Below are 25,257 nucleotides of genomic sequence, written 5' to 3'. Positions count from 1 at the left end.
GCTTTTACAATGTTGAGGTAAGTTCCTGTTATCCCTAGTTTTTCTAGCGTTTTGAACATAAAGGGATGCTGTACTTTGTCGAATGCTTTTTCTGCATCTATCGAAATGATCATATGGTTCTTATTTTTAAGTCTATTGATGTGGTGAATAACATTAATTGATTTCCGTATATTGAACCAGCCTTGCATCCCAGGGATGAATCCTACTTGATCATGGTGCACAATTTTTTTGATATGTTTTTGAATCCGATTTGCCAAAATTTTATTGAGGATTTTTGCATCTAGGTTCATTAGAGATTTTGGTCTGTAGTTTTCTTTCTTTGAAGTGTCTTTGTCTGGTTTAGGAATCAGGGTGATGTTGGCCTCGTAGAATGAATTTGGAAGTTCTCCCTCTTTTTCTATTTCCTGAAATAGCTTGAAAAGTATTGGTGTTAGTTCCTCTTTAAAGGTTTTGTAAAACTCTGCTGTATACCCATCCGGTCCTGGGCTTTTCTTAGTTGGTAGTCTTTTGATGGTTTCTTCTATTTCCTCAATTGATATTGGTCTGTTTAGGTTGTCTATATCCTCCTGCCTTAATCTGGGCAGATCATATGACTTAAGAAATTTATCGATGCCTTCACTATCTTCTATTTTATTGGAGTATAAGGATTCAAAATAGTTTCTGATTATCTTCTGTATTTCTGAAGTGTCTGTTGTGATATTGCCTTTTTCATCCCGTATGCTAGTAATTTGATTTCTCTCCCTTCTTCTCTTCGTTAGCATGGCTAAGGGTCTGTCGATTTTATTTATTTTTTCAAAGAACCAACTTTTAGTTTTGTCAATCTTTTCAATTGTTTCTTTTGTTTCGATTTCATTAATTTCAGCTCTGATTTTAATAATTTCTTGCCTTCTACTTCTTTTGCTGTTGTTTTGCTCTTCTTTTTCTAGGATTTTGAGATGGAGTATGAGATCATTTATTTGTTGGTTTCTTCTTTTTTTAAGGAATGAACTCCAAGCAATGAATTTTCCTCTTAGAACTGCTTTTAATGTGTCCCATAGATTCCTATATGTTGTGTCTGTGCATTCATTTATCTCTAAGAATTTTTTAATTTCCTCCTTGATGTCTTCTATAACCCATTGATCATTTAGTAACCAATTGTTCATTCTCCAAGTGATGCATGTTTTTTCCTTCCTTCTTTTATCGTTGATTTTCAGTTTCATTCCATTATGATCAGATAAGATGCATGGTATTATCTCCACTCCTTTATATTGTCTAAGAGTTGCCCTGTGACATAATATATGATCTATTTTTGAGAAGGATCCATGTGCTGCTGAGAAAAAAGTGTAACTGCTTGATGTTGGGTGGTATATTCTATATATATCAATTAAGTCTAGGTTATTAATTGTGTTATTGAGTTCTATAGTTTCCTTATTCAACTTTTGTTTGGAAGATCTGTCTAGTGGTGAGAGAGGTGTGTTGAAGTCTCCCATGATTATTGTATGTTGGTCTATTAGACTCTTGAACTTGAGAAGAGTTTGTTTGATGAACATAGCTGCACCATTGTTTGGGGCATATATATTTATGATAGTTATGTCTTGTTGGTGTATGGTTCCCTTGAGCAGTATGTAGTGTCCCTCTTTATCCCTTTTGATTAACTTTGGCTTGAAATCTATTTTATTTGATATGAGTATGGACACTCCTGCTTGTTTCCGAAGTCCATATGAGTGATATGATTTTTCCCAACCTTTCACCTTCAGTCTATGTATGTCTTTTCCTATCAAATGCGTCTCCTGTAGGCAGCATATTGTTGGGTCTTGTTTTGTGATCCATTCTACTAGCCTGTGTCTCTTGATTGGTGAGTTTAAGCCATTAACATTTAGGGTTATTATTGAGATATGGGTTGTTCTTCCAGCCATAATTGTTTATTTATGTTACTATACATGGTTTGTTTTCCTTTTTGAATATTTTTCCCCCCCTTTACTGTCCTACCTCCCACTGTTGGTTTTCATTGTTATTTTCCATTTCCTCTTCCTGTAATGTTTTGCCGAGGATGTTTTGAAGACATGGTTTTCTAGCTGCAAATTCTTTTAACTTTTGTTTATCGTGGAAGGTTTTAATTTCATCTTCCATCCTGAAGCTTAATTTCGCTGGATACGTGATTCTTGGTTGGAACCCATTTTCTTTCAGTTTTTGAAATATGTTATTCCAGGATCTTCTAGCTTTCAGAGTCTGTGTTGAAAGATCAGCTGTTATCCTGATTGGTTTACCCCTAAATGTAATTTGCTTCCTTTCTCTTGTAGCTTTTAAAATTCTCTCCTTATTCTGTATGTTGGGCATCTTCATTATAATGTGTCTAGGTGTGGATCTCTTATGATTTTGCACATTCGGCGTCCTGTATGCTTCTAGGATTTGGGATTCTGTCTCATTCTTCAAGTCTGGGAAGTTTTCTCGTATTATTTCATTGAATAGGTAGTTCATTCCTTTGGTTTGGACCTCTATACCTTCCTGTATCCCAATGACTCTTAAGTTTGGTCTCTTTATATTATCCCATATTTCTTGGATGTTCTGCTCATGGTTTCTTAACAGTTTTGCTGAGCTATCTATGTTCTTTTCAAGTTGAAATACTTTGTCTTCATTGTCTGATGTTCTATCTTCTAAGTGTTCTACTCTGCTGGTAGTATTCTCAATTGAGTTTTTAAGTTGGTTTATTGCTTCCTGCATTTCTAGGATTTCTGTTTGTTTGTTTTTTATTACCTCTATCTCCCTGTATAGTTGATCTTTTGCTTCTTGGATTTGTTTATGTAATACATTGTCGAAGTGGTCGAAATGATCTTTCATTGTCTGATTTTGCTGTCTAATGTCTTCCTTGAGGCTCCAGATCATTTGCAGCATGTATATCCTGAATTCTTTATCTGACATTCCATCTGCTGCAGCTATAACCTCTTCTAAAGTTGAGTTGACCTGCATTGCTTGTGGTCCTTTCTTTCCTTGTCTTTTCATATTGCTCGTGTTTCTTTCTGCTTAGTGAAACTGTTGTGTTTTTGAAATTTTCCCCCTATATATTTATATTGCTCTTGTATAGTTGAAAAGTCTCCCTTGCAGGGGCGGGCGGCAGCTCTGCTCCTCCTCCAAATGGGGTGATCTGTCTACCACGCTGGCGGGCCGCTGGGACTGTTCTGCCAGTCGGTCGCAGGTCTGCCTACCTTGGAGGCGCGGGCAGCGGCTCTGCTCTGCCCTTCCTCCTATTGGTGTGACTTGTCTACCACGTCACCACGTCCGTGAACCCCTGGGCCTGTTCCACCAGTTAGTCGCGGATCTGACTACCTTGCAGGCGTGGGCGGCGGCTCTGCTCTGCCCCTTCTCCAATTGGGTTGTCGTGACTACCACGCCGGCAGGTCGCTGTGCCTGTTCTGGGCCCGGGCTGCGGCTCTGCTCAGCCCCTCACCCAGGTGGTGTGACGTGTCTACCACGCCGGCAGGCCGCTGGGCCTGTTCCGCCAGTCTGTCACAGGCCTGCTTACCTTGCGGGCGCGGGTGGAGGATCTGCTTTGCCCCTACTCCACTTGGGGTGTCTTGACTACTACACCGGCAGGTCGCTGGACCTGTTCTGGGCGCGAGTGGCGGCTCTGCCCTGTCCCTGCTCCAATTGGGTTGACGTGACTACGACGCTGTCGGGCCGCTGGGCCTACACCGACCGCGGGAGAAGGCTCTGCTCTGCCCCTACTCCAATTGGGATGACGGGTTACGTGTCTACCACACCAGCAGGCCGCTGGGCCTGATCCGCCGGTCGGACGCGGGTCTGTCTACCTAGCGGGCTCCGGGAGGCAGCTCTGCTCTGCCCCTCCTCCAATTTGTGTGACGTGTCTACCACACCAGTAGACCGCTGGGCCTGTTCCGCCGGTCGGTCGCAAGTCTGTCTACCTTGCAGGCTCGGGCGTCGGCTCTGCTCTGCCCCTACTCCAAATGGAGTGATGTGACTGCCACGCTGGCGGGCCGCTGGGCCTGATCCAGGCTCGGGGAGCGGCTCTGCTCTGCCCCTCCCCCAAGTGGTGTGACGTGTCTACCACGCCAGCAGGCCGCTGGGGCTGTTCTGCCAGACTGTCACAGGCCTGCCTACCTTGCGGACGCGGGTGGAGGATCTGCTTTCCCCCTACTCCAATTGGGGTTTTTTGACAACCACGCCGGCAGGTCACAGGACCTGTTCCGGGCGCAGGCGGCAGCTCTGTTCAGCCCCTGCTCTAGCCGGAGCGACGCGACACCACGCCGGCGGGTCGCATGGCCTGTTCCGGGCTCTGGCGGCGGCTCTGTTGGGCCCCTGCTCTAGCTGGAGCGACGCGACACCACTCCGGCGGGTCGCTGGACCTGTTCCGGGCGCAGGCAGAGGCTCTGTTCGGCCCCTGCTCTAGCCGGAGTGACGCGACACCACGCCGGCGGGTCGCATGGCCTGTTCCGGGCTCTGGCGGCGGCTCTGTTCAGCCCCTGCTCTAGCCGGAGCGACGCGACACCACGCCGGCGGGTCGCTGGACCTCTTCCGGGCGCAGGCGGTGGCTCTGTTCGGCCCCTGCTCTAGCCGGGGCGACGCGACTCCACGCCGGCGGGTCGCTGTGCCTGTTCCGGGCTCTGGCGGCGGCTCTGTTCGGCCCCTGCTCTAGCCGGAGCGACGCGACACCACGCCGGCGGGTCGCTGGACCTCTTCCGGGCGCAGGCGGCGGCTCTGTTCGGCCCCTGCTCTAGCCGGAGCGACGCGACACCACGCCTGCGGGTCGCTGGACCTGATCCGGGCTCTGGCGGCGGCTCTGCTCCGCCCCTCTGGCCTTCACAGTATTCAGCAGGACCCGGACCGAGAGACAGTTTCCGCGGGATCTTTATCCCTGGGCCAGAGCAGTTCCGGGAGCCAGAATTCGGCCTCTCCGGACTTGGTGCATGCTCCGACAGGAGCAGGCTCCAAGAAGCAGTTTCCGCGGGTTCTATAGCCCTGGGCCAGAGCAGCTCCGGTAGTCGGAGCTCCGCCGCTCCGGGCTCGGTGCGTGTTCTGATAGGAGCAGGCTCCAGGAAGCAGTTTCCGCGTGTTATTTAGCACTAAGTCTGAGCAATTTGTCTGCGAGACGCAGACAATTGTCAGCCTGAAATTACCTGATCTATAGCTGAAAGAGCTGCAATCAGTCAAAAACAAGGATGGTGACGTCAGCTCTCCAAGATGGTGGCCGCTGGCTTCCTCCGTGGTCTGACCGGTGTGGAGAACCGAACTGGACCGTTTCCTTCCCCGTCTCCAACCCAGAATTCAGCTCCGAGCTCAGCAAATGCCTAGCTGGCAGGAGCCCGCAGAATCAGCATCGCTGTATCTCTGCGGCACCAGCCCGTCGTTTCCCAGTGCGCGCCGCAGACTCCAGCCGCTGGGCGATCTGCCGAACAATCAGCGCTCCGTACGGACAAATCGCTCGCTTTTGAGCCCCTGAAGCTGATCCTCGTGCGATGAAAGTCCTTCCACTAGGTTTTGGAGCACCCCAATTTTGCTGGAAATTCCTGACAAGATAGCTTTTAGCCGTTCTAACTCATCATTTTCCCTCACAGTGACGCAGTACTCGGAGTTACTGCACTCCCTTCGCGGCCATCTTCTCATTCCCCTCGAGAGAGAATTTTTTAATATTTATTTTTTAATATCAGCAGACACAACATCTTTGTATGTGGTGCTGTGGATCAAACCTGGGCCGCACACATACCAGGCAAGCGCGATACCGCTTGAGCCACATCCCCAGCCCTGCCCACATTATTCTTTGTTTAGAGTATTAGGCTCTGGAGGCAAATTATCTGGGTTTGAGTTCTGATTATGTCATTTACTAGGCATATGATTTAGAACACATTACTGTATTTCTCTGAAACCAATATAAATAATTTTACTGATTTTATAGAGTTGTTATGATAGTAATTACCAAATAGGAGCCCAAGGCCTGGCACAAAGCAAAGTTCAGCAATATCCTCATCTGTTGACCCAGATCTGATACTTCCAAATGAATCCCTTAGAAATAAGTTATTGGTAAGTTTAAGACAAATTTGCAGGAAAAATATGATTGTAGGGATTTGGATTGTTCTTTTAGATATACATGACAATAGAATGTATTTTGACACTTATACATATATGGAGTATAACTTCCTTTTTTTGTGGTGCTGGGAATCAAACCCAGGACCTTGTCCATGAAAAGCAAGCTCTCTACCAACTGAGCCATATCCCTAGCCCTAACTTCCCATTCTTGTACTTGTAGATGATATGGAGCTACACTAGTTGTGTATTCATATATGAACAGAGGAAAATTATGTCTGATTGCTTCTACTGTCTTTCTTATTCCTATGCCCCCTCTCTAGGGATCTGGACTTATTCTAAAAACATGGCCTGCAGAACAGAATCTGTATGGAGGTCCCTCCCTAACTCACACTCCATGTTAGGGGTTCCTCACTCCTGTTCTAGATCTCAGGTTCCTAACTCACACTCTAAATTAGAGGTCTCTAATTCACAGTGATCTACTGTGATGAGTCTTGTACTGAATTGCCCATGGATACCACGATGACAAAAAAAGGCAGTTAGCTGGAATTCTGGAGAACACTCAAGGCCTCTTCCAAAGAGTGCAGCTGCCCCAGATCAGTGCTACAATCAAGGGTGTTGAATTCTTAGAAAATTCCTCAAATTTAGATTCTTATGTACTGTCTCCCAATTTTTTAAAGTGACAATTAATCCAAATAATTTAACACTGTCAACTTTGAGACCTTTCTGATGTCTGAATACAGCTATGAGTTGTTGGTTTGTGAGTTCTGCTGAGTCACCCCAGGGATCTCCATATCAGAGCCTGCCCAGGTCCAGGTAAGCCTCCTAAACCATCTTTGACAGTGGTTATCCTCCTAGCACTCCAGAAAAAGTGATCCAATTCTTTCTCAGAATGGGTAGGAGTAGGAGGATGGTGGAGAGTTTGAGGTTCATTTTATTAACAAGCTGTCTTCCTTATAGGGACATTGCTGTAAACAAGAGACATTGGGGACTTGCTATAAAAAGGCCATTACCATTCAAGAAAGGTAAACCCAGGAGCAACAGCAAAGAGGAATAACAAATGTGGGAATTTTGTTGAAAATTTTTTCATATAATCCTCCAGAGTTTTAATGCTGAAATAAGACTGGAAGGCTGTTAGGGAGTCGTTCACACCTGATTCATCTTAGAACTGTGAGGAAAGGAAGAGCTGTGCATACAGAGTGAGCAATTTTCATCAGCGCTCATTAGAGTAAGTAATTATGTCTCCATGATAGGCTCAGTGTTTGAGGCCAGTCTTTCATTTGATGTCCTTTTACTGGGGCAGTGAGATCAACAGGTCTATTACTTTCTAAACACAGGAAATTAAAGGGGTGGTGGTGGCTGTTTTGGCTAGAATTTTAACAGTATAGGCAGTTTGCAGCAGCTGCAAGCCTTCTTGCTCTTTTAGATACCCACACCAGCAGTTCTTTCTTGATATCTTTGGGAGCAGGAACAAATGGTCCTTTTATAGCTTTAATGGGTGTGACTGGTTACTGTTACATTAGTGCTATGTAATTTGCAAAACTTTATTATACCTTATAGGGCTATTGTAATTGCTATTACAGGCTACTTTGCAGTCATTTTGAAAACTGTACAAATGCAAAGTGGATTTTTATTAAAAATGAAATATGCTTTCATTTATCCTTATAGTTTCTTTTATTTTTTGGTACTGGGGATTGAGTCCAGGGGTACTCAACCACAGAGCCACATCCCCAGCCATATTTTATATTTTATTTAGAGACAGGGTCTCACTGAGTTGCTTAGTGCCTCACTGTTGCTGAGGCTGGCTTTGAACTCTCAATCTTCCTGCCTCAGCCTCTTGAGCCCCTGGGATTACAAGCATGTACCACTGTGCCTAGCTTATCCTTATAGTTTCTAAAATAAAATATCCATAGACTTTTTTATGCTTCTTTGCTTAAAAGTTTCATAGACAAAGATCACAATTTAAAAATAGAAACACATTCCAGTATAAAGCTAAGAACTTGTTCAATGCTAAAAGTTTTGCTTTGATGTTGTAACTATGAAAATAGTCCAAGACATACATATTTATTTTCATCAGCTCACTTCTGAAGATTGGTACCTTTTTGAACATTGTTTCCTTAAATAAATTGTGCAGACACTAACCAGCAATTTTACCACTTCCAAAAAACAGAATAGACTTTTAATTTCAATGTTATATCTAGCAATTATAATAAAAAGGAAACTCAGGAAAAGAGAGATAAGGTAACTTGCCCAAATTTCTAGTAAGTTGTGAGGCTGCAATTGAACCCAGACAGAACGACGTGAGAGCCAGTGCACTCTAGCCTACAGGAAAAGAAAACTTCATTGATTTGATTGTTTCAGAATTTGTGAAAATTCAGACAAACTGGGCAACAGCTTTTAGACTAGGATAAATTTTTAAGCCATTTAATGTATGGATATTAAAAAGTATCTGATTTATTTGTCAAATGTTTTAAATAATCTGGAAATATAAGCTACTATATAAATAACATCTCAATTGCATTATCTTTTGTTTTCAATTAAAGCTTCCATCTTTGTAATTGTTCATTATATATTATATATATGCTTTAATTTTTTTTTTCAGTACTGGGGACTGAACCCAGGGGAACTCTACCACTGAGCTATATAACCAATCCTTTTAAAATTTTGTTTTGAGACAGGGTTCTCTTTAAGTTGCTCAGGTTGGTCTCTAACTTGCAATTCTCCTGCCTCAGTCTCCCAAGTTGCTAGAATTATAAGTGTGTGCCACCATGCCCTGCCAATATATTTAACTGAAGTAATATAACTACAGTTTTAAAATATGGTAAAACTCTATTGAACTATACAGTTCATTACTACAGGCAGATACACATCAACTTAGGACTGTCTTAAACTCTTGCAACCTTATGTGCCACTGCTTTCTTCTGCATATGCTGCACTCCTCTCTGTTGTAGATGCAGTTTCCAGAGACCATAGAATTTCCTCTTACTTCTGGGTGTGTGTTTGTACATCTTTTCTTTCAGCCTTGTCCCTTTTTTAAAATCCTTTTTTGAGGGGGAGAATTGAGGGGTGATAGAAATTTAACATACAAAAGGGACAAAAGCATGCTTAAATCTACCAACACTTGGGTACCCATCATCCATTAAAAAATTAGAATGTTCAGGCATGGTGGTGCATGCCTGTAATCCCAGCCACTCAAGAGGCTGAGGCAAAGGATTGTGAGTTCAAAGCCAGCCTCTGCAAAAGTGAGGCACTAAGCAACGTGAGACTCTGTCTCTAAAATAAAGTACAAAATAGGGCTGGGTACACTGCTCAGTGGTTAAGTGTCTCTGAGTTCAATCCCTGGTACCTGGTACCCCCCACCCCCCAAAAATTAGAACGTGGCCAGCACACTGTAAGCCTCCTACTTCACTCTTTTCAATCACAATCCCCTTTCCCTTTGCACTCCCTTGACTTTCAATGGTAATCACTTCCTTCTTGTTCTTTTTAGTTTACTACCCAAGAATGCATCCTAACCATTTTACAGTTTGCTGATTTTTGTACTTCTGGGGATCAATACAAGACCTTGAGCATACTAGGCAAGTATTCTACCACTGAAAAACTGGGGTTATGAGCTTCATATGAGAGAGGTCATACAGTGTATACTTTTGTGTCTTCTTCACTCAACATCATGTTGTGAGCGTTACCTTGTGGAGTTTGTGTAGTTGTAGTTCCTTCATTTTCATCGCAGCATCGCAGGGGTCAACAACCTATGGCCCACAGCTTGTTTGCTTATGTATCATCATGGGTGCTCTAGCATGACAACAGCAGTGTTGAGTAGTTGTGAGATCACGTGGCTCAAAGAGCCTAAAATATTTAAAATCTATCCCTTTATAGAACACTTTACTGACTTCTGAAGTACAGTGTTTCCTTTTGTGAGTATGCCACAATTTCTTTTTCTATTCTCTTGTTCTTGTTATTCTGAGTTGTTCAAACTTTTGGGTTATTATAGATAACACTTCTGTGGCCATCTTTGTATGTGACTCATGCTATACATGTGCACACATTTCTTCTGGGCTTATCTTTAGCCAGGTAGATGAAGTCAAATGTTATGTTTTTCAAAATGGTTATAACAGTTTACCAACACTTGTTGCTGGTAGTCTTTCTAAATTTCAGGTATTTTGGATGATTTGTAGTGGTATCTTGCTGTGGGTTTAACATGCATTTTCTTGATTGTTAATGAGGTCAGAATTTCAAATGCCTGTTGCCTACTTGGACTTTCCATTTTGTCTGCCCAAGTTCCTTATCCATTTTTCTGTTGGACTTTTTCTTTATTGACTTATATTTTTTATACTCTACATACAAGCCTTTGTCTGAGTCCCACTCATTCTTTACTTCCCAGATGAGGTGATACTTCTCAGGCCAAGGTGCTCTTCTTCATACTACTTCAGCTTGTATCCCAGGGTATAGTGTGCATTGTCTCTGCACATGCACTTAGCAGTTGCCCTCACTAGGATGCTCCTAGGATGTAGATTCCTAGAGGGCAGGGACTAGGCTTTATTTTAGCACAGGAAGTGCTCAATGTTTATTTATTAAAAAAAAAAAAAAAGAAGAAATGTCCATCTAGATATAAGAAACATAGGAAAAAAACTCCAAATGTACTGTAGATAGCTAATGGAAATGTATATGTATTATTTCCCAGCATTATTATTTTTTTAATATTTATTTTTTAGTTTTCGGCGGACACAACATCTTTGTTTGTATGTGGTGCTGAGGATTGAACCCGGGCCACACGCATGCCAGGCGAGCGTGCTACCGCTTGAGTCACATCCCTAGCACCCCCAGCATTATTTTTTAAAAAATGTTTTTTTTTTTTTTTTTTTAGACATTGATGGGCCTTTATTTTGTTCATTTATTTACATGGGGTGCTGAGAATTAAACCTAGAATCTTACACATGCTGGGCAAGTGTTCTACCATTGAGCCACAACCCCAGTTCCTTCCAGCATCATTTTTTAAAGTGTGTCAACTGTGCATTGTTATTACAGGTTCCCTCCTTTTTCAGTGCAGAATGTAATCTTTCTTTCCTACAATAGTCTGGATTTGTGAGTTTTGTTATTTTTCTCAACCAAAACAGCTTACCATTTCAGACATAATGGAACATCTTATATAGTTTTTTTTCCATCTGGAAGAAAGGTGAATAGGCACCATAACAGGGATTATGTTGACACTTAGTTGAATCAGTCATTTTTATTATTAATTTCTTCTTATGTAGCACTTTAGTTTTGAAAATTCTTTGACTGCTTGAGGAAATGACCAAGAACTTATTAGATTGACACAGACATTTTTCTTTTTAACCTTCATTTATGATCTTTTGTTCACTCCTTGTTGATTTTTTAGTGCATTTTTTTTCTTCATCTTTCTTGAAAGTTCTCTAGCATTTAAAATTATTGATTATTTGCATTATAAAACCCTCCCTTTCCTTATGTTCTCTGGTACTGCACAGTCCTGCTTGTTTTCACTCTGTCATGTTTACTGAGTTGTTCTTTTTTATGGCTATGTCCAAACAGCCCAAGACAACTGTGCTCTGCCCACATTCCCTCTCTTGAAGACTTGATTTTAATCCCTCATTGAAATCGCCACCTCTGCAGGGATGTTCCACTGCTGCCTCAGATTTGACATGCCTGCAATGGAACTGTATCCCTTGATTACATGCTGACTCCCTTTGGGATCTCTCTTGCTGAAAGAGGCACCAGTATTTCCATATATACTGGGCTCAGAACCAGGAAGTTATCCTGGGTTCCTCATTCTTTCTGGCCCTTCATATCTAGCCAGTCACTGGCTAAGTTCCTCTTTTGTAACATCTGTTGTATATTCTCCTTGCATTCCAACCTTATCATTGCCCCTCACCTGTGGGTTCTTATCACCATTAGTGTTGCACTACAAGCAGTCTTTTAACTTTTCTCCTTGTCTCCATCTCTCTCCACTGCAATTCCAACATTGGAGTTTAAATATCTCTGCACCTATTAACTACTCATTCAAAAAAGCTTTGTAGTTATTTATTCTTCATATAATTGAATTTTAATCAATGCAGAACTCCTTCCAAACTCCATTTATGTCCAATCTTATTTTTTGCCTCTTTATTTAAAAAATATTTTTGGTTGTAGTTAGACACAATACATACATTTATTTATTTATTTAGGGTGCTGAGGATAGAACCCAGCACCTAGCATGTGCTAGGCGAGCACTCTACCGCTGAGCCACAACCCCAGCCCCTTATTTTTTGCTTCTTTCCTACAAAGCCTTCTTTAGGTCACTGCTCTGTGTGCTCGCCCTTGACCATACACCAACCTCTTAATTTTTTCCTTCTTATCTAAGCCTTACTTTTTCTTCAAGGGTCAGTAAAGTCCTCTTTTAACTGATACTTATTGTACCATATCATTTTCTCTAATGTGTACTTTATAATTTTTCATTCATTCATTCATCCAACAGCCACTGCTATGTGCCAAACACAGTACTAGAAACAGAGAATATAAAGATGGGCAAAATATAGTTCCTGCCCTTGAAGAGTTCATAATTTCATTTGGTTTGGCCAAATAGAATAAAAAAAATCTGCAGGAAGAAACTGTCTTATTCCTTTTTGTATTTCCAATGTTAATCAGTCTCTTCTACAGTATATATACATAATATGTACTTATTGCTATTAATAATGTCAATGAAAGACAAATATTTTCTTCTTCTAGCAGTAATGCAGCAAGCTAGCAAAGTTTACTTCATATACTTTAAGTATTTGTATTAGAAATTCAAATAAGAAAGCTGCCACCTGTCCTTCTGATGAGTTTTTAGTGTTATAGAAACTCTATTCATAAAGCTATAAATGGTCTTAAAAACTCTTCAAGCTATTATTATTCAAATTGTTTTCCTGGATTGTACATGAATCATGTGCAAAGTTAACTTTTCATTGAGAAATTCTATAGTACCATATACACACATTACATGCTAACATATATCTATAGGTATATTGTAAGAAATCTCTAGATAACTTATAATTTTCACTTATAAGCAGGAGTAAAAAACTGTTCATGAATTGTTACCTTATCATAATGTAACAAACTTGCTACAGTTAGTAAAAGAGCCCAGATTCAGGACCCATGGATCTACAACTTCAGAACCTTGTATGCCTTGTATGATTATGTTGTTATTTCTCCTGTGGCAATGTAAATAAATTGTTGGAAGACCAAAAAGAACAAAGAAAATGAAAGAGGAAGGCAGAGAAAATGAGGGGGAGAGAGGGAGAGGGAGGGAGAGAGAGAGAGAGAGAGAGAGAGAGAGAGAGCAAGAGAGAACTCAAGAGAGCTAGAGTAGCAAGAGGGAGCAACAGTGAAGAGACTTAAGAGGTATAAGTTGTTTTGTGGGTGGAGCTTTGAAGGTGAGGGTATAGGGTAGAGAGTGACAAGTGAGTTCATTGGTAATATAGGGGATAATTTTGAAATATTCTGCATTATAGTGAAAATAACATTTGAAGTTCATATTCCACCATGGAAACTTCTTGTAAGATAATTTGAAATGTATTTGTAAAGTTGTGGCTGAAGAGGGAGCATAAAATGGAAAATAAATAAGTTGTTCCAGATAATGACAGCCACCACAACACAACATAGGGTACTGGAAATTTTTAAAGGATTTCCTCCTGTACCCATGGGCTTTTTATTTTTATTTTTATTATTTGTGTGTGTGTGTGGTACTGGGATTAAACCCAGGAAAACTTTACCATTGAACCACATCCCTAGTTTTTTTATTTTTATTTTTTATTGTGAGACAGGGTCTCACTAAGTTTCCAAGGCTAGCCTCCAACTTGTTGATCCTTCTGCCTCAGCCTCGTGAGTAGGCTTGCTGTATCGTGCTGGGCCCCATTGGCATTTTATTCTCTGTATCATGGCCTCTGTTTGGAAAAAAATGAGGAAAATAATGTAAGAGACAGGCTCATTGTGACCACACACAGCTGTCACCAGGCCATTTTGTCTCTTCAAAGGTTGCTCATTGCATGGTGACCTCAGACAGGCAGGAGGTGCCACTCTTTACTACCACTTTGAGCAATCATGGGACAGAATTGCCAGGGCCAAACAGAAGGCTAGCATATTTTAATTCACTCAGATTCACTCCTGTATACACTGGATTTTGGCAGGTGGCAGAGATTTAAAAAAGAGAGAGAGAGAGAGAGAGAGAGAGAGAGAGAGAGAGAGAGAGAGAGGGAATCAGGAAAACTGTGATCTGGGCTGGTGCTGGGGTGCTGGCTTCTGAAGCAAGGCAATGGCAAAGACCAAAACAACCAATCAACCAACCAAATAAGCCAAAACAAAAACATATGGAAGAATTGGAGAGAAATGGGGTACCAGGAGACTAGGCGCCTGTACCAAATAGGAACCAGATGCAACTTTAAAATATGTGCCTGCTGTATGAGTTAACATTTGCCCACTATGCTTGTACCTACCCTTTACGGTGGAATACTCTATTACCTTCTCTAAACACCTACCATGGAAGGTGGAAATTATATTCCTTTCACAAATTAAAGGGTTTCTGATAGGACAAAACCAAAATGATTTTTGAATGAAACTATAGATCTTCCTAATTCAAGGATGATGGCATTTATATAAATTTGTTTGAGATGTTAACATTGTTGAAAATAAATGAATCCAAAAAAAATTCAAGTTACAGAAAGTCTTAGGATCCTGGAATGGATTGTGCTGTGAATCTTAAAGAGCAGATCAAAATGACTGGCCTAAATTTTATGAATAGATTCAAGGTTAACGGGGTATGTTTGTGTCCCATGATTGACAAGGAAAAGAAATGGAATAAATAGTACCATGTTACAAATATTTTCTCAAATTGTGATATTTTAAAAAGTACAGAAAAAAATACAATTGTTTGGTTACTTCTCTGATTATTACTATCATCTTAATCAATTTAAAACTCTCAATTAAAAAGAAAATTAAGAATACTAACTTTTTTCTTTTGGTAGCCTTAGATTTTAATAAAATTAGGCATGTGAACATATATAGATTTTGGGTTTTGTGTATGGCCCTGGAATGGAGTTTGTTTGCTGGCCAGCTCAATTTTTGACAAAGAAAAATGGGCTGTTCTTGTTTCTTGCACAAAGATTCACTGTTTCCAGAGCAAACCAAAAAAAAAAAAAAAGGATTTGTGTAAGTTGAAAAAAATCTTAAAATAATATCCAACCAATAATTTAGTTAGTATAAACTTTCTATTAATTGATAAAATTTATGATTTCTGATAATTATAATTATAACTTTATAATAAGAACTTAAAATACTAGTATCTGGAAATCTTAACTGCAAACAAGTTACTCTAAATCTCATTCTTAGTACCCCATAATTAAAGATACAGTTCTTTTTAAAAGGTGTTTTGTTCATGCAGTTGTACAGTACTCAAAGTTTCCCAAAGAAATGAGGCAAAGTATTTGTGAAGTCGAGCTGCCTGGGTCCCTTCCACAGAGCTGCCATTTGGGCTTGTTTATTTGTGTTTCCAACTTTCTCGAACAGAGAGTTTCTCTGTTAGCAACAGAGCAGTGAGCAAAGGAAGTGTCTTATAGAAGACTCTCCTTTTTTCCTCTTTTTTTCTATAGTTTCAAACTTTAGTCTGGTCAAAAATATCAAATGAGTAATATAATCACAAAATTCAACCCAGTTGGCAACTTCAGAATTGTCTAAGCAAATCATCTTGCACAATTTGATACAAGCAATATTGCCTACATGCCACTGTCTTGTGCCTTTCAAACCTTTTTCAAAACACAAGCTGTCATTAAGGATATATAGTTACTCAGCCTGGAAACCCAATGTTGTTCATCAATCTGTCCACAAATAAGTATTTGATTTAAAAATGAAAGTAGCATTTCCAAGCAGTTTTCCTAATTTTGGAAAGTACATATGAGCCATGTTACAAAAACAAACAACCAAAAAAATACACAAATCTTTCCAAACGAAATGAAAAAACAAACAGCATTATTGTTAAATCTAATTATGAAGAAAAGCTTAAGAATTTATAAGTCAACATTTTAAAAAATTAATAGCCTCTTAGTTTTAAAACATTTAATAAATTAAATAAAAGCAAAAGTACCTTGTAAAGTAAAATCCAGCAATACATATTCGTAAGCAAATTCTGTCTTTGTTTCCACTTGCGGTCTCTTCAGGGTAGAAAATATTTTTCCAGGGCTGCTATCATCAGGGTCTTCTAGCTTTCTAAGTCCGCACCCCATAGCAAAGTCTGTAAGGAATTAAATTGCAGGAAAGGGGAGGGAGAACAACAAATTCTGTTGTTTAAGCTGCAAAAAGAAAGTTACAGACTTAACTGCTTTGATTTGATTTTCAACAAAACCATAAACACCGGAAAAAAAAGGTTGGGGTCCAAAGAAAGGAGCTGAAGACTTTTTCTATCCATTTTTCTGTAAAGTCACTGAGCCCATGATAAAGCTACAGCTCTGGGAGGCTGGGCTTGATGTTAGTGAAACATGCAAGCTGCTACAACTTAGTAGAGAATTTCCATGCCACGTCAATTTACAGCCAGCCAGCCCCCCTACCAGAGTTCTGTCGCTCAGGGCACCAACAGTGCTTTGTCTATCCCAGTTGGCTGGATGATAAAAGAGGTGTCCCAAAACGGAAATAAAAAGGCAAAAGCGCAACTCAGATGTAATTATCTACAAGTTAAAGACATATTCAGACACAGTAGCATCCAATTCTTTTTGTTTTCTTTCTTCCCTCTGTCTTGTGCCCACCCTCCTTCCTCCCTGCTACTATTGAGAGAGGGAGAGAGAGAGGGAGAGGGGTGGAGAGAGAGAGAGAGAGAGAGAGAGAGAAAGAGAGAGAGAGAGGGAGGGAGAAAGGGGAGAAAAAAACTGGATTCTCAACATGGTTGGAAACAAAAATCATTTCCAGAAAGGAAGTCAGCTTTATGAGAAAACCGTTTCTGGAGTCCAAAAGGAGAAAAGAAAAGTAAAGGGAAAAAAAAAGCACTTTAGTCTTTAAACAGCACTTTTAAAGATTTTTTTTTTTTCTAACATGTAGTTTCTTTTTTGCCTGAAAAATCATATGCTGATTAAAACTGCCAAGTATAAAAAATTTACATTAAAATGTTTTCATAAAAATGTCTTAATTGCTAAAGGGAAACAGATATATGGATAATTAGTTTTCCTAACATCCTTAAATAGTTTGAAACACTCAGCTATTAGATTACTTAAGATAATAACCGATAGAACACTTCCGCAGTTTTCAAAATATACTTATACAAAACAAAACACTGAAACTCTGACAACCTGATTTCTTCAGTTTTATAAATTGCCATTTACTTGAGGTCAAGAACAACTTATAATGGATGATTTGTGATGAGTGTTTATTACATTTAACTATGTGCAGATCTGTTTGCATGGTACACTCATCAAAACTATGGGCTCTGGAATCAGACTGCCTGGGTTCAAATACAGCTTCAGGCCTACTACAGATGTGACCTTGGGCAAATTACTTGACCTCTTTAAGTTTCAATTTTCTCTGCTCTAAAATGGAGTTAAATATAGTACTTATCTCACAGGCTTGTTATGAAGGCTGAGTGAGATAATCTTATCTGCTATCTTAACACTTGTCCTGGCAAATAGCACAGAATACATTTATCAATGTATGTACATTATAAAATGGGACTGGGAGTAGTAATAGGAAGGAAGTGATTCTGCCACCACTCCCATTATTTACCTGATTTCTTACAAAACGAGTCCTGATCAAAACTGAGATCCTGGGGCTGGGGATGTGGCTCAAGCGGTAGCGCGCCTGCCTGGCATACGTGCCGCCCGGGTTCGATCCTCAGCGCCACATACAAACAAAGCTGTTGTGTCCGCCGAAAACTAAGAAATAAATATTAAAAAAAAAAAAAAAAAAAAAAAAAAAAACTGAGATTCTGGAGAATATCAGTTTGAAAAGATTTTTCAATTACATTCAAGTGTACAAATGGAAACTCTACAAAGGGGGGAACAAGCTCTTTAGTTTGTAGATCACCATCACCTTTGCCCCTTCTTTTGGCCAACTTGTCTTCATATTTTACTCCTCAAAAATATTTTCTTTTAATATGTATTTTTTTTTTTTTAGTTGTGGTTGGACACAATACCTTTATTTTATTTATTTATATGTGGTGCTGAGGATCGAACCCAGCGCTTTGCACGAGCTAGGCGAGCGCTGTACCGCTGAGCCACAACCCCAGCCTCAAAAGTGTTTTTAACAAAGGAAAATTCCATACTCTTCCATGTTTATGTATGAGCATGGTTGGTGATAAGCAAATTCTGGGTAAATGTGACTAAAAAGACAGCAGACTCTGACCCACAGTGACTCTTTTGAGTCTATTTACAGTGCTTTCATGCCTGTCTTTTTCATGTTCTCTCTTGTAGGATCTGGGCTGTGTGTGTATTCCTTTATGGCAGAAATGTAATCTTTGAAGGTTACTAGTGCCTATTGGAGTGCCTAGAAAATTATTATTAATTTTAAATATAAATAATTTTAAAATTTCTTTTTTTGGAGACATTAAAAAATCCAATAATTTACCATAATATCATACTATCTTAGGATAAATGATTTGTGCATACAATTTTTTTATGTTATATAATTATATAATATAAACTTTAACAAGAATTTGTACTGGGAAGTAAATAAAAATTTGTTTAGTACCCATTATATTTATTAAGTGCCACTTTCCGGGCACTCAGCTAGATACTGGGTATATAAGATGACTAAACATGGCCCTTTGCCCTAAAGAACCTTAGTTATATGGGGAAGACAGGCTTAGAAATAGAGAATTTAAATGTAATCTGGCAGCTCTGAAATAGAAGTATGCATAGATTGCCTATAAGCCCAAGAAGGGGCCTCTCAGTCTAGAGGATGCTGTCTGAGCTGTCTTCATGGATGAATATGTATAAGATAACGAAAGAAAGGTAGGGACCATGTGTCCCAAGGAGAGAAAAGCAAAAGCAAAGTCATGAATCATAAAAACAGCATGGCATGTCTAAGGAACATGAAGCAGTTAAGAAGTACTAGAATGTAAAATGTGAAGAAAATAGAACAGGCTGTAAAGGAGAAAAGGGCTAAGCTGTAATGGAGGTTTTTATGCTATACACAGGGAATTTGTACTTTATTTCATAAGTTAAAAAAAAGGGAGTAAAATAATTCAGTGGAATAAGCAAATGAGTTTGGAGTAGGCATGTAATATCAATTTGCATCTTAGATACATGATTGGGGCTGCTTTGAGGAAGATGCTTTTAATTGGAGCAAGAAGGAGGGAGGTGAATCAGGATGGTAATGCAGTATCCAGTTAAGAGCAGATAACCAGGAGCTAGGATTGTAGCTCAGTGGTGGAGTGTCTGCCTTGCACATGTGAGGTTCGATCCTTAGCACCGCACCACATAAAAATAAATAAATAAATAAAGGCACTGTATCATTCAGTCAATTGCTTGCCACTCTTATATCCAATCATTACAACAATTGTCCCCATATAAAATCTTTTACCAATGATGTTTCCCCAGTTTTGTAATTAGGATAAATTTTTGAAATAAATGTCTTCTAACATTGGTTACTTTTAAAAAAATATTTATTTTTTAGTTGTAGTTGAACATAGTACCTTTATTTTATTTATTTATTTTTATGTGGTACTGAGGATTGAACCCAGGGCCTTGCACGTGCCAGGCGAGCACTCCACTGCTGAGCCAGCAGCCCAACATTGGTTACTTTTTTGTATTGAATTATATTTGCTGACAACAGTGGATTTCAGGGACAATTTTCAGTTCTGTGTCACAAATGGGAATTCCCAGGTACAAAAGCTGGGTCTGATGGATTATCAATTATTGTCTATGTGGCTAGAAACAATTAAAGTGTATTACTGATTTTTGTTCATGTTATAGTAGACACTTAGTCCCTGAATTAATGAATGACAATTATGAAAATGTAGCACAACATTATGATAGTTAGGAGGCAAGTTTGGACCATCTGAATTCACTGAAGTCTTGAAGCTTCTAAGAGATAATTATGTATCATCTAACCCATTCTCTACAGAGAGAAACTTTTGCATAATAGAAATTTTAAAATCCAACCTATTTTATGTGTTTCTGCTCAAAGAAATATACTCAACAAAAATCTGAATGTTTTTGGAGCACCTACTATATACGAAAGAACTGCAAGGAACAAAGATGAAAAGCCACATTTTATGCTCTCCAGAATTTATAAGCTGGCAAACACTAAGTTTTAACCATTCGATGTAGTGTTTCACATTTCCAAAGAAGTTGATGGCTTACTGAAAACATTATTTATTGGGACTGGGTTGTAGCTCAGTGGTAGAGCGCTTGCCTCTCATGTATGAGGCACTGGGTTCAATTCTCAGCACTGCATATAAACAAATAAATAAATAAAGGTCCATTAATAACTAATAAAATACTTAAAAGAAAATATTATTTATTTATTCTTTCTCTAATAATTAGAAAAGTTACAATCACCATCCACTAAGAGTTGTATAGATTAATACTTGTATTTTGACATTATTTTTTCTACAGTCTGGCTTCTCAGCCTAACACACTGAAAAATTTTTATGGCTTTGTAATTTTCAATGTCCAGCTGATACAATAATTTTTTTTCCCTCTTTGGTGCTGGGTATTGAATCCAAGGCCTCACACATACTAAGCACATGCTCTACCATTGAGCTACATCCTTGGCCAATAGTCTTTTCTTTACAAAATTGACTATTTAAAAAAATAATAATAAATTTATTTTTTATGTGGTGCTAAGGATAGAATCTGGTGTCTCATGCGTGCTACTACTCTACCAGTGGTACTACTCTACCATTGACCTACAACCCCAGCCCCAAAATTGATTATTTTCAACTGCTTATTCTTCTAGACAGTAGTTCACAAGGTGCTTATGGCAGAGCCTTTTGTTTTAAAGAAATGAAAAGAGAGGGATCTTTGAGCAGGCAGGGTTGTGGGTTGTGCTCTGTTATCTAACAGAACAATTTAGCTTTTATCAATTTCATACATCAGTAATAATTTTAAAAAACATGACTTTCAGAAAATGACACCATTTGCATTATAAACTATTTGTTTTCTAGGAATAAATCTAATGAAATGTTAAGCCAGACTAGTATTTTAAAAATTATAAAACTGAACAGAACAAAAGGATAGTTTCTAATTTTAATATAGTTAAAAAGGACATTCATGGTCATTTTTTTTTTTTAGAATTTAATGTTGTAAATTTATCAGTCTCCCTTGCCCTTAATAGCTGTCATTAATCTACAGATTTAATGCAATGATTACCTAAACCCCAACAAGTCTTTTGTATGGAACTTTTCAAGTTGATTTTAATATTTTATGTGGAAGATAAAAAGTCAAGAAAGAATATTGTAAAGACTAAGAAGAAATTAGTTTTGTATATGTTAATATTTAGTAAAAAGCTATACCAATTTAAAGTTATTTTTAAACAAAGCTCAGAAAAATTAGCAATACAATAGAATAAAGAGCCTGGAAACAAACTGATGTATGGGAATTTTCCATTCAATGGAGGTGACATGGCAGATAAGTGGAGAAAATGGAACTGGGACAACTCGTTAGCCATGTGGGGAAAATAATTGTATTTCTTCATCTTACCATATAAAAAATGTCAATTCTAGGGTTTGGGGTATAGCTGAATGGTAAAATGCTTGCCTAGCATGAGCAAGACCCTGGGATCAACCACCAGTACCAAAAACCAAACAAACAAAAAGGAAAAGAAGAAAGAAAAGAGAAAGAAAAAGAGACAATTCTATATAAAAATCTTAAACATCAAAAGCAAAATGTTATAATTTTATATGAAAATATAGATGTATATTTATCTTACCTCAGAGTACAAGAGTATCTTAAGAGGAAAATGAGGACTGGGGTTTAGGCTCTGTGGTAGAGCTCTTGCATAGTGAGGCACTGGGTTTGATCCTCAGCACCACATAAAAACAAATAAAATAAAGGTTAAATTCTTTAAAAATAGAGGAAAATGATAATCATAAAATAAGTCTAAAATAAATTGTATTAAAATTAAGAACTATTCATTAAGACTCCTTAAAGTGAAAAGATGAAATATAGCTGGGATATACTGCTTATATTTGCCAAATATCAATCAGTAAAGGAACAGTATGAACAATACATAGAAAACTCTTGCAAATAAATAAAAAAGAGAATTTATAATTTTTCTAGAAGAACTTCAAAACCATTTAAAGAAATATATTTTGTACAAAAATAAATAAGCATGTCATAGGAACAGAAACATGTATGTTCATTAATATATGAAGAGATGTTCAATTTCAATTGCAAATCAAGGCCACAACAATACAAAATTTTTAAAAGTTGTGGTAAAATATGAAAAATATAAAACTTACCATTTTAAAATGTATAATTCAATGGCATGAAGTAGATTCACAATGTTTTGCAATGGTTATTCAGCTCCAAAACTTTTTCATCACCCCAAGAGGAAATTCCATATCCATTAAGCATTTATTCTCTCCATTATCGTTCTTCCTCAGACTGTTGCAACCACTTATTTGCTTTCTGTCTCCAGGCATTTTCCCATTCTGAATATTCCATGTAGTAGAGTCATATAACATGCAGAATTTTTGTTTGGCTTTTCTCACTTAACATATTTTTAAAAAAGATTTATGAATATGGTATCATGTATCAGTACTTCACTTTTTTTAATGGCTGAATAAATTTCCATTATATGGTATCCATATTTGTTTCTCCATTTATTAGATAATGGAATTTGAGTTGATTCCACTTTTTGGCTATTGTGAACATAAGTTTCATAGAACTTTGTAGCCATTTGACTGGCAAGAATGAAGAAGCTAGACAACACCAAACACTGAATAAATCTTTTTAAGGAAATGTTGCTAATCAGAGTGAAAATTTATTTAACCATGTTGGAAGAAAACTTCGCATTATCTTGTGAAATTGAACATTCACATCCTCTACAAGACAGCAATTTCACTCCCAGGCATATATTCAAGAGATACTTCAGCATAGAGGTACCAGAAATCACACACAAGAAAGTTAATAGCAGTACTGTTCCTAAGAGTAAAATATTTCAATCACTTGGGTTAATCAGTAGACATTTCTCTCTCTCTTATAAATTTTTAGTTGTAGATGGACAAAATACCTTTATTATTTATATGCAGTGCTGAGAATCAAACCCAGTGCCTCACACATGCTAGGCAAGTGCTCTACCATTGAGCCACAATCCCAGCCGCCCCCCCTCCCCGCCGCACCCCCCCTTTATTTTATTTTTTTATTTTAGTTTTTTTTTTTTTTTTTTTAATGTGGTGCTGGGGATTGAAGCCAGTGCCTCAAGCATGCTAAGCAAGTGCTCAGTGGAGCCACAATCCCTCCCTCTACACCCCTCCTCTCCCCACCTCTTTTTCTTTCTTTCTTTCTTTTCAAGGAGTTCTGTTCTACAGGAAAGGAAAGAGATAGAATGGAAATGGGGGATTGAGTTTTTTTTTTAAGGTGAGAGAACAGTAGTAAGCAGAAATATGCATGAAGCACTGGTTCAATGGAAACCTTTTTTTTTTTTTTTTTTTTTTTGGCAGTAGTGGGGATTGAACCCAGGGACCTCTGCCACTGAGTCATATCCCCAATCCTTCCCCTTTTTAAAACTTCTTTTTGGGGCAGGTACTGGGGATTGAAATCAGGGGCACTTAACCATTGGGCCACATCCCTAGCTCTATTTTGTATTTTATTTAGAATCAGGGTCTCACTGAGTTGAGACAGGGTCTCATTGAGTTGCTTAGGGCCTCGATAAATTGCTGAGTCTAGCTTTGAACTTGTGATCCTCTTACCTCAGTCTCCTTAGCTGCTAGGATCACAGGTGTGCGCCATCAAGGGCTCCCCTCTCCACCCTTGTTTGTTTTTTGAGACAGGGTCTCAGTAAGTACCCCAGGCTGGCCTTGAACCTGTGATTCTCCTGCCTGAGGCCTTGAATCTCAGCCTCCTGAGTCACTGGGATTATAGGTCATACACCACTGCACCCTGCCCCAGTTTAAGATTGACCTTTACTTGTCCTTCTTAAACCGCTGGATCAAATAAGAGCATATTGACTGATTATTTTTTGGATATTTGTTTTATCTTTGGTATAGCGAATTCTATTAGTCCATCTTCCATATCAACACAGAAATTGGTTCCAACTTCCCGTATACTTTCATTGGTATAATGTATGAAATAATCAGCCGTAAAAATGAACTAACTATGGTTACATGCAACCACATGGATGAATTTTAGTAAGAAAGTATTGAATGAAAAAGGTGAGTTGAAGATTCATGTAATACTATATACTTTTTTAGAATGTTTAAACACAAAATTAAATGATGTTACTTGAACATATTATATGTATGATAACATGAATGCACAAATACAGAATTCAGGACAGGGATTACTTCTCTGGGGAAGTGAGGAGCACATGAAAATCAGTACACATGACTCACTGCTAATCTTTTAGTTTAGTGGTTCTCAAACTTTAGCACGCATCGGAATCACCTGGAGAACGCCTTGAGAATGTGGGGAACCGGGCCTAAGAATGTGCATTTCTAACCAAATTCCAGATGCTTCTAGTTTTCTGCTTTCCTGGGGAACATACTTTGAGAATCATTTCTAGTACTTCACTTTGGTTAGATTGTGGGTTCACAGGTACTCCATTCTTTTTTTTTTTTTTTTTTGGACTGGGGATTGAGCCCAGGGACTCTACCACAGCGACATCTTTTTATTTTTGAGAGTTTCACCTATGTTGCTAAGGTTGGCCTCCAACTTGCAATCCTCCTGCTCCAGTTTCACAAGTAGCTGAGATTACACCGCACCCAGTTGTCCCATCCTTTTTTTAAAATTACATGTATATCATGAACCCCTAAGTTACATGAGGGAGCACTTGGAATGTAATTCAATGGCAAAGCCCTTGTCTAGCACTAGGTTCAATTCTCAGTACCACAAGGAAAAAAGTATCAACTAAGTGGGGAGAGGGTGTAACCCAAATATGAGAGTGTGTTATGAACTACAGACTATTACTTCAATTCTGGGCTCCTGAGGTTTCTCCTGCCCCCAAACTAGAGTCCCATTACTAAAAGCAAACTTGAAAAACACTCCTAGAAGATTATTAACAACTCCTCTTGAAAAATAAATTTGAAAATTATTATTCTTTATGTGCACAGCAGCAACATTGCAGTCTACTTCC

At 38.8% G+C, this 25,257-nt stretch overlaps 1 protein-coding gene across 2 annotated transcripts in view; it reads right to left on the bottom strand.

Annotated features, from left to right (window-relative positions):
• The window catches only part of Rftn2 (raftlin family member 2), a 66,959-nt gene extending 50,147 nt beyond the window's left edge, over nt 1-16,812 (bottom strand). The window contains exons 1-2 of one of the 2 annotated variants that reach the window (XM_076865937.2): nt 16,581-16,812; nt 16,121-16,267 (exon numbers count right to left, since the gene is read on the bottom strand). In XM_076865937.2, the coding sequence (XP_076722052.1) occupies nt 16,121-16,259 (139 nt within the window). In that variant the 5' untranslated portion in view covers nt 16,260-16,267; nt 16,581-16,812. The other variant, XM_076865936.2, reaches the window with a different exon arrangement.
• Nucleotides 16,813-25,257: the final 8,445 nt, after the last annotated feature.

Source organism: Callospermophilus lateralis, chromosome 9 (assembly GCF_048772815.1).
Source record: "Callospermophilus lateralis isolate mCalLat2 chromosome 9, mCalLat2.hap1, whole genome shotgun sequence".
In the NCBI taxonomy this organism is placed as follows: domain Eukaryota; kingdom Metazoa; phylum Chordata; class Mammalia; order Rodentia; family Sciuridae; genus Callospermophilus; species Callospermophilus lateralis.
This window is presented reverse-complemented; position numbering and strand designations above follow the sequence as displayed.